The sequence below is a fragment of the Nicotiana sylvestris genome, chromosome 7 (genome assembly GCF_000393655.2).
Source record: "Nicotiana sylvestris chromosome 7, ASM39365v2, whole genome shotgun sequence".
NCBI lineage: Eukaryota > Viridiplantae > Streptophyta > Magnoliopsida > Solanales > Solanaceae > Nicotiana > Nicotiana sylvestris.
In genome coordinates this window covers 56222581-56239876 of record NC_091063.1, presented here as the reverse complement: position 1 = coordinate 56239876, position 17296 = coordinate 56222581, and the positions used below count along the sequence as shown (strand labels likewise).

Sequence of the window (17296 nt, the reverse complement as noted above, 5' to 3'; positions counted from 1 at the left end):
AATCTCCCTAGGTGGGTCTACAACTCTAGTGTCCAAGTCTTTACTAACCATGTCTACCTTGCTCTTTCGACCTTGTGTTGTATGGACGAATCGCCAAAGTGCTACAAACTAACCACCCTCTATTATGATAACAATGAAAGTAACAAAGGGGAGCAAAACAAAGCCAACATGTTAGCATTAGGACATTGATCAGATAGAAATATCACATTGCACGCAATGCCCCTAGCAACAATTAATGGTTCTAGAATGGCTTCGAGGGTCAAAACATCATTTGGCATCATCCCAATTTCACTCTTCTTGTCCCATTTCCTTTTTCATCTTCCTTTCTAACATTGCTTGGTTTTTCATTTCTTTTCCCCTCTTTTCTTTCTGATTATCGCTCTTTTCTTTCCTCTCATTTCTCATGTCCCGCAATTTCATTCTCTCTTTTTTTCTTTTCTTTTCCGTCTTCTTGATTTTTTTTTTATTTTTTTTTTGAAAAAAGATTCGATCGAACCTTATGTAGGTTGCCTACGTATCATGTCCCTCATGAATCAGATCAAGCGTAGTTCTGGAAAAAGTAATGGATAAATTAAAAATAATTATCTTTTTGGATTTTCATTTATAACTTTTTTTTTTTGGTTTTTCATATACAAAATGGGAAGTAATATAACAAAAGACTCAATATTACTGTACAAGACTAGAAAGTAAAAGACAACACGAATGACAGACTCAAAACATAAAAGTATCTTTAAGCAACTTATGAATGTAGTGGTCTTGGGGTATTTGTCATGCTCGAGCTCTAGTACACTGATCCATACCTGAATGAGAAAAATAAGACCAAATAAATCAGTGACTCAAGACACTATGCGACACCACAATACCTCTGTTGGACACATGCAAGACATAATTGGGCTATTTTTGAAAATTAACCTATGTAGCCAAAATGTGGCTATTAGCGTAAACTCAACAAAGATGACCTCAAAGACATGGACATACCTCACTAAGGCTTATATGGATTCGAACTCCCAATAATCATGGCCCAAAATTAATTTGCAGAAATTACCCATTTTGCAAAAACGACCGATATGGCCCAAAGTATCTAAAGATACAAACTCAAAAAGGAAGGATCATAAAGTAATATGACACCTAGTTGTGGACTCAAAATCTTAAGACATGGGTAATTAAATCACTTTTGCGAAAATGACCCCATTTTGCAAGAATGGCCAAAAGTGGCTAAACATGCAAAATTTGGCTAAGACCCCGCAAAGCCAAGAACCTAAGGATTACTAGGAAGACCGGACCCTATATGGGCTGCCTACGTATCCCGCCCCGGAAGACGAGAATCAGGTATGCGTAGTTCGGAAAGATTAGATATGGGAGAAAGCTTTGGAAATTTTTTTTTTTTTTTTGTCTTTTTGAAAAATGATGGAAAATGTAAAATCTTTTTGAATTTTTCTTTCTCTTTTTTTTTTTGAATTTTTGAAAAATAATGGAAAAGTGTAAAATCTTTTTTTTTTGGATTTTTTTCATTTTTTTGTATTTTTTTGTTGGCTTTTCTTGAAAAAGTTGTAAAAGAAAAATATAATTGGACCCTACTTGCTACATTTTTCACCCTTCTTTCCCAAACATCGGTCCGCCAAATGACCTTTTTACCCTCAAATATGCAACATGTATCACATAGGGATGATTGAATGTCACTTTTGAGCCACGGGCCCATTTTTGACAAAATTTGGATAGGCTTCCTACAACGGGACACGATGCCTGGGACCGAACCCTGCTAGGTTTAAATGATATGATGCACATAAGCATGACCTAAAGGCTGACCTACGGTTGGGGCTCACTAGACAAGGCAATTCGGGGCGGCACGTGGTCGATGGCGGCTGCTCTAGTTGTCCGCTCACTCCACGCTCCCACGTCACCCCCTAAAGACACGAGTGACTCACAAAAAGGTTGTGTACGCTCAAACGTACTCCGGAAGACTTGTTGCAGAAAGAAGACTCGGGGTTATGCAAATGATGACAGTTTATAAAGTAGTAACACATAAAGCAAAAACTGTAAACAAATAAGCAATTAGCAAATAATAAAACGACATAAACAAAATAAAAAGCAAACAAAACACATAAAAACCTCAACTGAATATCCTAAAAACTAATAAGATCAGGTACTAGCTCGAACCTGCAATTCCCCAGCAGAGTCGCCAGAGATGTCACACCCCCTCTTTTACAAACTTCACTAAACCCTCTTAAATTAATAATAAAAGATTAGTAAAGCTTAAACAAGGGTTTTCCGATTTGAACATGACAAAAAATTGTATTCAAAAGGAAAATAACTCAGAGTCTCCACCTAACATTGGTTTCGATGTACCAGATCACCGTTTTTTAAAAATAATCTTTCCTTTTAAAACATTTTAGACTCTAAAACCAAGTCTGCACCAGAAATTCGGATAAGGGAGTTCATTTGACTCTGGATGAAGGTGTTAGGCACTCCCCAAGTCCCGTAAAATTCACGGTTGCGTACTCAATCTAGTTGGCTTTTAAAATATTCAATTTAAGGTAAAAACACACAAAAAGGAAAGTAAACACAAAGAGGCTCGAGGTCGTCATCACCTAATAAAAGAAAATAGAAAACAAGAATAAAACACTACAAGTTCTACTTTTGACCTCCCATTACAAAGTTCTACGGGCATTCCCCGGAATAAAATATATACAAATCCTTCGGGGCATTCCCCGGACAAATTTAACTAAGGGAACGACCTCTCGCCTCAAAAATAACAAAAATCCTAAGGCTTGCCTACCCGAGCGTGATCGGCCTAAGCATGCTCCCTCCGATAAAATTAATAAAGCAGAACTAAATACAAAGTTCATTAAGTCCAACGTTCAATTTAGAAGCAAGACCCAAATATGATTTAAAGAGATTAACCCCTCACGGCCGATGTCATCATGCTTTGTCACATTCAACTTATTACCAGTCCAAAACAAGAACTATCAAACAAACAAAATCAATTCAACCTCCTCTTAATCGTCCAACAACCCATTTCTTTAAGTCTTTTGTCTAAACTCATTCACTTGCTAAATCAATTTATCTTTCTTTTTCACGGGTCAACATAGATTTGTAAAACAAGGGTTCAACAATGTACAATTATGTATTCAATCAAAAATTAATCAACTCAAATAGATCTCTAAATAAAAGCGCAAGTCATTCACATAATAACGATTAAAAAATGTTAGGCAAATAGACATATAGATCAATCACATAAGACAGTTTCAGTTAAATAAAAAAATAAGAGAAGAGAGTGGACCTCAAGTGGAAGCCAAAATGCTCTTTGAAATTTGATTAATAATGAACTGATTTCCTTTTATTATAGCAAAATTAAAATCTGAACTTCAAATTGGACTGAGAAATAGACATCCCGAACCGAAGACCCTGTTGATGAAACGTCGACGATCATCACCTTTGAAACTCTAATTTATTTATTTTTAGATTATTTTTTTGCAGGAGAAAATAAATTAAAATGGAGGCCTATAAAGAAAACATAGGATATTTTGTGGTTTCCGCGGAGTTTGATGGAGCTGTGATGTGGTGGCAGTAAATCCGGCACCGGCAGAGCAATAGCACGGTGGTGGTGTTATGGCTAGTCTTGGATGAAGGAGAAACAATTAAAATGCCGGAAAAACTGAATTTACATGGTGTTGTTTGATGGAAGGAATTGATGGCTTCACATGGCTATTTTGGTTTGAGAACGGAAAAAGGTGGCTAACTCTAGTGAGGATGAGAGGCTGCGGCATTTAGGATTTTTTTCTCGTCTACCTTCTCTGTCTGATCCTCTCACTCTAGTTTTTTTTGTTCCACCCGCGAAGTTTCTGGACTAAAAGGGATTAAAGGCCTGAAGGGTTCTTGGAAAGAAGCCCAAAAATGTGTGGTCCCCCCTCTATTTTAAAATGTCAAATATACTTTAGTACCCCCTTTTTTTTTAATCTTTCCTCCCAAAAACAAAATATTAGTAGTATTCATGAGTTCGTGAGACTTTGAGTGAATAAAAATAAATATAAAAATCAAAAAGAAGGAAAGAAACGTGCATGTATGTGAAGTGACCGTGCGTATGAGATAAAGTTTGTTATAAAATGAATGATAAAGAATCTTTGGGCATGTGACAATCTTTGATCGGCTCTTCTTTTTCCTTTTTTCTGTTTTTTCTGGAAAATATAAAATAAAAATATTAATTAACTATTTCTAGTCTAACTCTATATATGTAAAACCAAATAACTAAATTGAAATAAAAAGACACTAACGAAAGATTGTTAACTTATTTATTGAAAACCCAAGTTAAAGTAGAGACATATTGTTTTGTAAATTTATTTTGTGACGAAAACAAGACTAATATCTAAATACGTAAATATTTTTGTGATTTTTAAATTTTAAGATAAAATAAAACAAAAAGAGTTAAAACTAGTTAAAATAGCGACATTAGACTTAAACTAAATATTTAAAAGCTAAAATGTGTAAAATCTCGGGGAGGATCAAAAATTACATGTCTACAAGCAGTACTGCAATTCTTTGAAATAGGGAAACTGCTAAGGGAGATCAACTGTATCACTATCACGCTCATACCTAAGGTGGAAAATCCAAATTATGTAAAAGAATTCAGATCTATTGCTTGATGCTCTACAATGTACAAAATTATAGCTAAGATACTTACTGCTAGGCTGAAAATGGTTGTTGATTGCCTGGTGGGGCCTTCCCGGTCTGCATTTATAGAAGGGAGAAACATTTTGGACAATGTAATACTAGCTCATGAACTTATCAAAGGATATACACAGAAAGCGGTATCACCAAGATGCATGATTAAGGTGGCCATTAGAAAGGCCTATGATTCTGTTGAATGGAGCTTCTTGAGTTATCTTATGATGGAACTTGAGATTCCATATAAAATGGTAATCTCATTATGGAATGTGTAAGCACGGTTACTTATGCTCTACTGATTAATGGAGGCTTAACACCTAGGTTTCAAGCAAGAAAAGGGTTGAGGCAGGGGGACCCCATGTCACCTTACCTATTTATATTGGTGATGGAATATTTGACTAGATCTTTGAAACAGCTTAAATCAAATCCAGACTTCAACTATTATCCTAAATGTTCAAAGTTGGGAGTGGTACATATTTGCTTTGTTGACGACTTGTAGATGTGTTGCCGAGCAGACAAGGTGTCTATTAATCTCATGATGAAACAATTTGAACATTTTTCTGCTGCCTCAGGATTGCAAGCAAATATGGAGAAAAGCTCATTGTATGTAGCAGGTGTATCGACTCAATACAAGGATGAAATACTGAAGGAATTGCATTTCACCACTGGAGCCCTACCATTCAAATATTTAAGAGTTCTGTTGTCCTCAAAGAAGCTCACTGTCAGTTAGTGTATGCTATTGGTGGACAACATTATAGAGAGAGTGAGATGGTGAACGGCTAGATTCTTATCCTATGCAAGATGAGTTCAACTAATTAGAAGTGTGTTGTTTGAAATGCAAACTTATTGGACACAAGTATTTCTTCTCCCAAAGAAGGTGCACGATATGGTTACAGGAATATGCAGGAACTTTCTTTGGCATGGAGGTATTGAAGGTAAGAAAGCTCCTATTGCATGGGACACCATATGTAGGCCAAAAATAGCAGGAGGGCTGAACATCATCAATTTTATTCTATGGAATATAGCAGCAATAGGCAAATTACTATGGGCGTACAAAAGAAAGATAAACTCTGGGTCAGGTGGATCCACAATTATTATATAAAGACAAAGGACTTAGAGAACATGGATACACTTAAACAGGCTAGCTGGTTGGTGAGGAAGATTTTCGAGGCTAGGCTAGCTGGTTGGTGAGGAAGATTTCCGAGGCTAGAAAATGGTTAGTTTCAGGAATCAATAAATTGAATACATATGTTGCTCAAGGGAAATACACTATCAACAAATCATATACCTCAATCCAACCACAGTTTTCAAAGGTTTCATGGAAGGCATTATACATGACACAAGGCATTCTGCCTCGACATCAGTTCACCTTGTGGATGGCAACTCACCAGAGATTAGCAACAGTGGACAGATAAACCAAATGGGGGATACTAGTACCCAATGCTTGTGTCCTTTGTACAACTTATAAAGAAGAGACACATGATCACTTGTTCTTCGAGTGCACATACTCTAAGTTTATATGGCAGAACATGTTAAGCTTGTTTGATATTAACCGACAAATAGGTTGGTGGCAGGAAGAGGTCGATTGGCTGGCTACAAAAACAAGGAGCACGAACATACAATGGAAAATATTATTGGGGAGTGCATTCGCAGCAGCAGTATACCACATATGGATGGAAAAGAACCTCAGAATATTTCAAAATACAAGGAAAGAGAATAGGAATAGAGTTAGAGAAATTGTCTTACAAATTGCACATTACGGGAGAAAAACACTGTAAATGGAGGGCAATACTAGATAGGATAAATAGATATCCATATTAGTATATGGTCTGAGTTCCAGTTGTGGAACTTAAGTGTTACGAAGGATAGGGTATTTTTGTGAGACCCGACTCTGGAGTCCAATGAGTGGGTGGTTGTACATATTTACACTTAGTTAAATAAAAAATTCCAGTTTAACCAAAAAAGAAAAGTAGATTCTAAATTTATACTAAATGGCTATAATTTGATATACTTAGATCATCAACGTAAACAATAAGCAATATGGGACACCTAATATTGTTTGCTTTGGATAACTATTATATTGATTAAAATCTTTAATATATATTTTTACTTTATATTTTATATTCCAACTAAATAAAAAAAATAATTAATTTTTATAAGAAATATTTAAATTCATTTCTCTCTTTTAAATATTATACTACTCGTAAATTGAATATGTATTGTCTTTTTTCGTTATTTGACAGTCAAAAGTACTTTATGAAAAGAATGTTCAAACACAATTTGCTTATTAAAGTACTTCTCAAACGAACTGGCCAAACAACACAAACTGTAATTTTTCAAAAAATACTTTTGAGCAAAAACACTCCCCAAAATAAGTAGTTTTGGCAACTTGGCCAAACGGGCTCTACATGTCTTTAATTTCTTTTGCATTAGCAAATAATGGCTAGGACAACCTGCTAATCCAAGATGGTCTGCTTTATCATATGTCATTTTCAGCTGCCCCCATATATTTAACACAGATATACATCTCTCTCAGTCGTTTTGCCACAATAATTCAAATATCACAGCACAGCAGATAATTTTACTTTCATTACTCCCATCACTATTCTCACAAATCAAGTTCCATACATATACTCAAGACTCATGTAGCTAATGGCTGTATATCATATAATCAAGATTCATATCAGTTAAAACAATATAGTTTCTCAATACTATATTGGTATATCTTATTCAACTTTTCACTTTAGACGTGTATTCCCTGCTACCCCATTTACATTCATGGCGTTGATTAGAGGATAAAACAAAACTAGCATGCTTCAGATTTTGTCTCTTGCAACCCGCAAACCATGTTAGCTGGTACTGCAACATCCATCATTTTTGGATATGACAAATTCAAATCTGTTATAAAAGATGCTATCATCAGCAAGTAAATATCAAAGTGAAAGGGAAATAAGGAGAAAAAAGGCGTAACAAATGAAAAGGGAGAGGTAGAATGGCTTACTCACTTTGCATAATGTCTTTGAATGTTTCCTGTAAAAAAAGGTTTCACAAAAATATGAGTACTTAACTAGTTTCAAAAGGAAAAGACAAAGCAGCAACAAATTCTTTCAGCTTATATGTGAAACTTTGTGGAACAGAGTTTTGCAATTACACAAATGAAGTAAACTCGATGCCTCTAAGATAATTCCAAATTTGAACACCAAATAAGAGAGAAAAACAACACTATCATCGAGTGTATTTTCTGAGATTACTATTAGCCACACACATGAAACTTCTCCTATTCAAAGTTTTCAACTACAGATGGATGTAGATTCAGCAACTATTTCCACTTCTCAACTAGAAAAAGCTAAACTTAGCCCAATCTTGAAACTAGGGTAAAAAACTTCTTACTTGGAAGTACTTTATCTTCTTCTTTTCTTTTCTTTTTTTGATAAAGGATAGGAAGTACCTTATCTTTTGATAGACGTGGATTGTATTGCATCTCCTCTCCCACTGTGCTGACCTGAAAATGAAACATACACTTGTAAACAAGCACCAGAAATATGCAAATCAAAAATAGTGAAAAGTAATAGATGTATCCTTACAGTGAAGCCTTTGTAGTCATGAGCAGGATATACCAACGTGTCTTTGGGCAATGTGAAAATCTGCTCTCAGAAACCGATGATGAATCAGAAAGAAAAGGTACAAAATAAAAAGAAGAGAACATTAAGCAACATAATACTTTTTTTTTCAAGTTACAAAAACATAATAGTTTCATGTCCTTGCCTGTGAATGAACTGAATCATACAATTTGTCTGAACTTCCACCCTGTCATAAAGTAAGAAGAAAGTGCCAATATTAAAAGCCAGAAAACTTCATTTTCCAATGTCACCTCTAACCCAAGCAAATAGACTTCTAGGTTTGCAACACAATAATATTCCTAAAACATAAACAAGTTGAGAGGCAAAGTAAGGTAAAACTAGATGCATTAAGACTTAATACTGTTAACAACAACAGTAACAACCACTACATTGATCTCTGTAGAAGACTTAAAACTGTTTGGTCAATTAGATTGTACTTTGGCAATATACAATAAGTAAAAAACACAAATCCTCAATCCCAAGCAAGTTAAATTCAGCTATATGATCCTCCATTTAGGATCATCTTAGTCCCATATTACTTTGGCAATATACATGCAAAATTATTTAGAAAAGAAAAGAGAATGTGGACCTAGTCAATTATAGAGCGAGCGCATTTGCATCTGAAATAATTTGCTCCAATTCAGTATCATGAACTGAAGACATACAAGATAAGAATGATAATATCTTGGATTGTACCTTTCTCTGTCCCAAAAGCTCATGTAAGGATATTATCAAGACCAAATATGACGTTATCAATTAGACATTTGACATTTTCCTATAATTTTCTTCTCCTTTCTTTTCTGGTCAATCCCTGTTGCTAAAGAATATTCTTGATCTATCTAACTGCATTGTTAAATCTTAGCATTTATCAGATAAATAAAATAAGCAGTACACACTATCAAGCTTTCCCTTTACTCAAAGGTCCAGTAAAAGTCAGCAAAAAGCATGGCATACTGCATAAAGACGGTGTACCTGAAAGTCTGTCCTTCCACATCCACGTATCAAAAGGGCATCACCAGTAAAGGCCATCCTTGGATGAGGTTGATTGGATCCATTTCCCGTAATATAGGTTACACAGCCTAGTGTATGACCAGGAGTTGCACGAACCTGCAATGACAGCACTATTGCATTAGAATACATCTCAAACGCTACAGGTAACTTCCAGCTTCAATGCGTGCACCACAACCTAGTTTAGTTGATTGCTTGGCGTTTATTCCCTTTGTACACTTTTACTTGGCCGAAGATGAATAGCACAGAGATGGGGAAAAGGAGACAGTGATAGTTGATACTTAAAGAGGGAGATCCAACAGTTACACGCTGAGATGAGCTAGAAAAGAATGCGGTTGAAGAAAATCCTGGGGAAGGGTTGGGGGGGGGGGGGGTATTAATTCTATTATTGACATTTCACTAAGCGAAGCATATCAGTGCTTAAAGACCAAACAGGAAACTAATAAGATTATGAACATTTCTCGCAAACAGATTTGTACCAAGAGTTAAAACTGAGCATCCTAATTATTCTACTATGAAATGCAAATGAATGTTAAAGCAATTGTATCTGCCAAGATGCTCGAATTCCATGTTGCACTCACGATGTTAAACATAGACATCCCCAACATCTTCATCAATGAATTGAAATAATTACCCACCAAAATTCCAATTTCCCTTCTCAGAAAGATTTCCAAACACAGCAGTCATACAGTTAGTACATATATCATTGGAGTGAAGGGGAACCACAATTCAGACACTTAATTTTCACAGAATCAACATTTAAAGCACTAATGCTTTTCAAATAAAACTTGCTAACAAACCAAGTGCCTATGAAGTAACTACATAAAAAAAAAAAAAAAAAATTCAAGTTCATTCTATATTCAAAATTTGATGGTGACTAGGCCCACAATAAGGAGGAATATTAAAACAATTCATCTTATTTCAAAACAAAATCACTCATTCTCCAAGATTACAGATGACTAAAGCATAATCAGCAAAGGTTAGCGATAGTCGTGAATTTGTGAGTTGTTCAAAAACCTTCTAGGCGCAGCCCCAAAGATAGCACGAGTGTTCAGACATTTGGAACATGGTGATTTTCCTAGCGATGAGCTAACTTTTCCTTGCAAAAGGAAATGTATTAGAACCATACCATTATAACTTTTCTACCTCTAAACCATTTGGAAAAATCAAAAGTTAAATGACTTTTGATGTCTGCATACCTCCAGAAAAATATCACCGAAGTGGATTTTGTCACCAGGTTCAACAAAAAGATCAGCTTTTGCATTGCTTGCTTTGGAAATGATTGACTGCACACCGGGGAGCTTCGTCTGCGAGATTGAAAATCATAATGAAGCTTCATGACTCAGCAGGGGAATGAAAAAACAGTACCAAGCAAATATTCATTTACAAATAAACTAATCAATTACCAAATTCAAGAAGATTAATGCCAACCTTGATGAAGCCAGAGCCAGTGGCATGATCGGCATGCACATGTGTGTTTATAGCATATATAAGCGTCAAACCCAGTTCTTTAATAAGTGCAAGATCACGATCCGCTGTTTTGTCAACTGGGTCAATCAGCTGCAATTGGATTAATTTCGTCAGTCAATATTTTAATCACAATGTGTAACATAAATCAATTAGCACATAGTGAGAGGCATTTACGATTAATTGAACTAATTCAATCTTAGTTCCTTCAATTTACTATGCAATGTTAATCTAAAAGTTCAACTTATAGATTATAATCATAGACTAACAAATCGATGCAGCTAATGAAGTTTGTGCTATAGTTTAACTGTTCCCCCAAGCAAAAAATTGAAAAAGCCTATTAAATAAGCTGCACTACCTTTCACTATCTTCATAAATAAGCTACTACAAGCTTTTCGTCAGATATTGGGGTTTATTCCAGATGTTGACCAGAAATGCAGCTTCAAATATTAGTTTTACTAAGCTAAACTCATAAAGACATGAACTATAAGTAACACAACAACGACAACAAAGTGTAATCCCACAAGTGGGTTCTGGATTCTGGGAAGGGTAGGATGCACGCAGTCTTACACCAAGGCGTGCCATAAAATTCGTTACAACTTACAAGATAGCCATAGAATCATAAGAGAAAAGAAATTTAAATGAGCAATAAAGAGGGATAAATAAGATTTACCAGAGCGGGTTTTTGGGGGTGCAAGGCATCAGCAAGAAGGTAAGTATAGGTAGATGATTCTTTCTCAAAAAGTTGACGAAACACTAGTTTAGGACAGGACGACGTCGTTGAATATGAACCCATTTGAGCGCGAATGAGAGAAGAAGCCCAATGCTGTTTGGGTTTGAAGGGGCGAATTAAAGGAGTATCAAAAGGTGATGCGAACAAGCGACAACATCGGAATCTCAGAATCATCTTTTATTTTTGCCGATAATATCAAACGAAAGATCCGTAACAAAGAAGCTTGAGTTTTTTTCCCACTTCTTTAAGGTTGTTGGGTGGGTGATTGATTTGCACGCATCTCAATGATTATTGGCTTTGGGGTTTCCGTCTTTTACAAGAACAGTGTCATTGAAGTATCAGTAGCAACTTCCCATGGGCGCTTGTTTTCACTGTGTCAACTGTCCAACTGCATATTCTCGGCTTTCCATTGGCCTTGAGCAACTGCAAGCTTAGGGCCTAATTTATGCTCTAAACGCTAGGGAAAAAAAATCAGAAATAGCCGCTGCTAATTGAAAATTAGTTACAATTTGAGAAGTAATTGAAATTTAGTCATTTTTTAATATAAAAAAAAAAAACAAAAATCAGCATAATATGTCGGAGTTACAATTTTTATATATGTCATTTCAACATAACATGTTTGAATTTCATAATGTGTTTGAGTTCCAACAAAATATACTGGAAGGTTATACGTAGGAGCCCTATAATCCAACATATTATGTTGGAACTTTTCGTATTTCAACTAGGGTTTTTTTGTCCAGATTTTATCTCCGCATAAATTAGTCACCAGTTTTTATTGACTTTGCAAATGCCGGCTATTTTTCAATTACTAGTCCGAAAACTGGCTAGCCTATGTCGTTGTTGTATGGGTCAAAATCTGACCAAGGGAATCTTGCCGAAGAGAGGATAACTAAGAGCCGATTAGGCCGAGGTCGTGTTCAAGAAGGAACGTATTGGCGAAACTGAGTAGCTAGGGCCAAGGTCGAGTACTCAGATCAGCCCAAACGGCTAGTTTAGTAATAAGATATTTTAGAGGAATATTCTACAGAATATTTTCTCTACTTGTACTTTTAGTTAGGTAAGGAATATGTCTCATGTAAGGGGGAATAGAGAGAGAAGAAAGGTTGACTCTCAACAAAATTACAAACATTGTCTTTACAAAAAGATTCGATTTGTTGTTGATCCCACACTTTCTCGCATCAGATTCGAGAAAGTTTTCTATATTCCCACGTTTGTTTGTCTTACATCATTGTCAGAGGGAGAATCATCCACCTATTGAATATTTGGGTAAATCATTCTCTCTATTTATATTTATTATCATTTAATATATTTATTGCTTGTCATTACTCCCCCATACATTCATAACGATACCATTAAACACCCCTTTATATTAAATCAGTTTAAGTGCAATTATACGTTATTCATATCAACCGATTTCAGATCTAGGATTTAATATGTTGAACTTTACCCATTATCTTCTTATTTAATTAGTTTAACAAAAGGCTTAACACTTTTTGGTCAAACAATTTGCCGCCGTATGTGGGAATTTTCTAGTTAAAATTTTAGTTTCTTCTAGATCTAAAAAAAATTGTAAAAACCCTGTATTTCCTTGTTTGCACAAATCTGACATGGCATGCAACGGAGAGGAAAAGAGGAAGGCGATAGCCGACCTCACCGCCAACCTCCTCCAAACCATTAACAAAGTAGACGAAACGGAGGGCGAAGATATAACATCAAACACATCTCCCAGGCGAAACAACTCGCCTCCACCTTTTGGTTGCATCACGACCTCGCACGGTAAGGGTGCCTCTGCATCCACAACAGAAGAGGCACCAACAAAAGTGAAAAAGAGGCATGGTTGACAAACGCGCTAACCAGCTTCCTCGACAAGCCCGCTCGGAGGTCAAGTACAGAAGAGACAAGGGTCGGTGTCGCATCAGCAGCTGGAGAACAGGACCCCCTCCCCCCCTCCCGCAGTAGGTATTACTCACAATGCTAGTGTTGCAGGTAATGACACCCTCACAGCCATTTTGAGGAAAATGGAGGAGATGGAGAACGAGCACAAAATGCTTTGTAGCCAAATGAAAGAGCACCAAGAGAGGGTAGACAAAATACCGGGTGCCCCAAAACTTCTACCAAAAAGGGACATCGATCGGTTTGTTGAGCAATCATATAGCGACGAGGCTACACCGCACGCCATACCAAAGACCTTCAAAATGTTGTCGTACTTAAAAATATACGACGGCACGACGGTCCCGGAGGATCATCTGACCCACTATGTAACTGCAGTAAAAAGCAATGACCTCGCCAAAGAACAAGTATTATCCATATTGCTGAAGAATTTTGGAGAAACCCTAACCGGGGGAGCACTGACTTGGTACTCAAAGTTACCTGCGCATTTCATAGAAACATTCAAGGAAATGGCAGAAAAGTTTGTCACCGCCCATGCTGGGGCCAAGAAAGCAGAGGCGAGGGTGAACGACATATTTGCCATTAAGTAATCGCCTGGAGAAGGACTCAGGGACTTCCTTGTCTGGTTCAACCGTGTAAGAATGGCCCTCCCAAATATATCTAGGGGGATGGCGGTAGTCGCTTTCCAAAATGGGCTAAGCAGAAGCGGGTCGAGGGCGATCAAAAAGTTGTTAAGTCGACTCATGAAATACCCTTCAACCACTTGGGACGAGATACACAACGCCTACTATGCCGAGGTAAGAGCCGATGAGGACGATCTCAACGGACCTACCCAATGTTTGACTTCAGTCCAAATGGAGTCTAAGAAGGACCGGAGAAACGACAGCAGGAGAGATCTAGTAGGATCCCGACCTAATCGAGAGAGACATCAGCCTTACATCATAGGCACCCTCATGCCACCTCCACGCCACGATGAAGGTCCAACCAGGTCGTGAACGGGAATCCACCGAAATGAGAGAGGTATGCCCCCTTTATTATCTGCTCATAATTTTTGTGTTTCCCCCTCAGAAATAGTCTACGCGCTGGAGAAGCTCGGCCCAAAAGTGAAATGGTCACAGAAGATGAGATCCGACCCGAGCACTAGAAAGTCAAATGCCTTATGCGAATTTCACCAAGAGTGGGGTCATAAAACCAAGGACTGTATCGCCCTAAGACAGGAGGTTGTGAACATGCTTCACCAAGGGCACTTGAAAGACCTAATGAGCGATCATGGGAGAGCCAACGTCGCCCGCGGGCGAGAACAACACCAAGGACCACTCAAACCACCTTCTCCAGTTCAGACCATTTAAATGATTATCGGAGGAGACGACGACGCATCTATCAACAGCGTGAAGTTCACCACCACCCACAAATTCAAACGGTCCATCACCACCCACAAATTCAAACGGTCCATCACCTACGAACGGTATGACAAACTCGAAGAAAGTATCATTTTCGATAAGTCAGATACCCATGGTTTGGTCCTTCCTCACTATGACGCTCTTGTCATTACTTTACGCATCTTTGATATCGATGTAAAACGTATTATGGTCGATGACGGGAGCGGCGCGTGCATCATCCACCCTCGTGTTCTCACCCAAATGAAGCTCGAGGACAAGATAATGTTGTGTTGCATCATGCTAACAAGTTTTAACAATGCAGTTGAGCGGACATCTGGAGAAATCACGCTGCCCGTCCTGGCCGGCGGCATCACTTGGAGATCAGGTTCCACATCATGGACCAGGATACAACGTACAATGCCATCATAGGCCGACCTTGGATACACGCCATGAAAGTCGTCCCCTCCAGCTTATATCAAGTCATCAAATTTCCCACCCCCTAGGAAGTATTCAGCATCCGAGGAGAGAAACGCACGGCCCGAGAATGCTACTGCATCCCCCAATATTGCACATACACCCAACAACTAAAAGGAAAGGCCGAGGAGGCATAGAAATTAACAAAGTCGGGGTCAGATGGCGATGAGGGGAAAGCGTCATCAGAGAACCCGAAATCGTAGAAGCCACAGGGTCAACCGTAGAGGACCTCGACCCCGTCCAACTAGACGATAACGACCACAGCAAGAAAGCTTTCATTGGCCATAAGCTCCAAAATCCAGGTAAATTTTGCCAGTTCTTAAAAAAGTAACATAGACCTATTTGTTTTTTCCCATGCAAGGTATCCCGAAGGAGATAGCAATTCACAAGTTGAACTAGGGGTGTGCATTCGATTTATCGATTCGATTTTGACCCTTATCAATAATTACTTATCGATTATCGATTTGTACATATGCTTATAGTTTCAATAAGGTTTCGATTTTTTCGATTTCGATTTATTAATTTTTAGGGCTTATCGATTCGGTTATCGATTACACCAATAAGAAAATTTGTGGGATTCCACGGAAAGTATATCACTATAAACACGCATAACTAATATAAACAAAAAGAAGCTAAAATAAGACGAACATCGTTTATAACATAAAAATTGTGTCAACAAGCACATGCAACGAAACTAAAATAAGGGATCAAATGTATGTCACCAACACTCCAACGGTATAAAAAAAATAAAAATACATCATCACGGCTAATTCTATTTTCCATTAATTTGAACTTCATTCCCTTAAGCTTTAAATATGATCATTCCATAAAATGTGATAGATGAAACAATAGGATTAGGGACTTAGGATAAAGGAAAGAGTATTATAGAATAAGGGTAAAAAAAAATTTAGTATATCTTATCGGTTTATCGATAAACCAATAACCGAAGAGGACAAAATCGAAATCGAAATCGATAACTCGATAAGGAAAATTTCTAAATCGAAATCGATAAACCAATATCGATAAACCGATAAAAAATAATCAATTCGATTTATCGATAAACCGATTCGAATGCACACCCTTAAGTTGAACGTCGACTCATTTTACCCCCTAGTGAGGCAAATTAGACGAAAATTCAACTCCGCAATAAATGACACGGTCCGCAAAGAGGTTGAAAAATTGTTAGAAAACGGTTCTATTAGAGAATCGAAGTACCCCCAGTGGGTCGCCAACGTGGTCATGGTGAAAAAGAAGAATGGAAAGTGGCGGATGTGCGTAGACTTCACAGATCTGAACAAAACCTGCCGAAAAGACTCATTCTCGCTGCCCCATATTGACCAACTCATCGACATTATAGCCGGGCACGAACTGCTAAGCTTCTTGGACGTCTACTCGGGCTACAACCAAATCCTCATGGAGGAGGAGGACCGGGAAAACCACTTTCATCACCCAACAGGGGACATTGCTACAGGGTTATACCGTTCGGGTTAAAAAATGCAGGGGCAACGTATCAGAGGCTAGTTACCAAAATGTTCAAAGATCAACTCGGCAAGACCATGAAAGTATATATAGATGACATGTTGGTCAAGTCAAAAGGGAAGGAAGACCACATCGACCACTTAAGGGAAGCCTTCAACATACTCAGAAGGTACAACATGAAATTGAACCCCGAGAAATGCGCCTTCGGTGTAACCTCTGGAAAGTTCCTTGGCTTCTTGGCATCACAACGAGGCATCAAGGTCAACCCCGACCAAATCAAATCCATAGAGGGAATCCCAGAAAACTTAACCAGCAAGAAATAAGTGCAGAAGCTGACCGAACGGCCTGTCGATATTCATCTCACGGTCCTCCGACAGGTACCACAAATTTTTTGACATACTCAAAAAATATAATGGACTCCAATGGAATTTCGAGTGCATCGACGCCTTAAAAGAACTAAAGGCCTACCTATTTTTGCCCTCGTTGCTTGCTAAGGCAGAACCCGGAGAGCGTTTCCTTGTCTACCTGGCCGTGTCCGATGTCGCAGTAAGTGTAGTCCTAGTACGAGAAAATAAAGGTATGTA

General features: G+C 37.7%; 2 protein-coding genes across 2 annotated transcripts; one reads left to right on the top strand and one right to left on the bottom strand.

Annotated features, from left to right (window-relative positions):
• The first annotated feature begins 4649 nt into the window (after positions 1-4649).
• On the top strand, positions 4650-5392 carry LOC104222588 (uncharacterized). Its single transcript, XM_009773828.1, has 2 exons — positions 4650-4913; positions 5162-5392. The coding sequence occupies exons 1-2, from the start codon at positions 4650-4652 to the stop codon at positions 5390-5392; spliced, it is 495 nt and encodes a 164-aa protein (XP_009772130.1).
• Positions 5393-7223: 1831 nt separating this feature from the next.
• Positions 7224-12052, bottom strand: LOC104222587 (persulfide dioxygenase ETHE1 homolog, mitochondrial-like). Its single transcript, XM_009773827.2, has 9 exons — positions 11431-12052; positions 10722-10850; positions 10490-10597; positions 9255-9389; positions 8428-8469; positions 8247-8306; positions 8111-8164; positions 7668-7692; positions 7224-7560 (listed from the first exon to the last, which is right to left on the bottom strand). Exons 1-9 carry the CDS (start codon positions 11662-11664, stop codon positions 7469-7471), a joined length of 879 nt encoding a protein of 292 aa, XP_009772129.1. The 5' UTR covers positions 11665-12052; the 3' UTR covers positions 7224-7468.
• Between the last annotated feature and the right edge of the window lie 5244 nt (positions 12053-17296).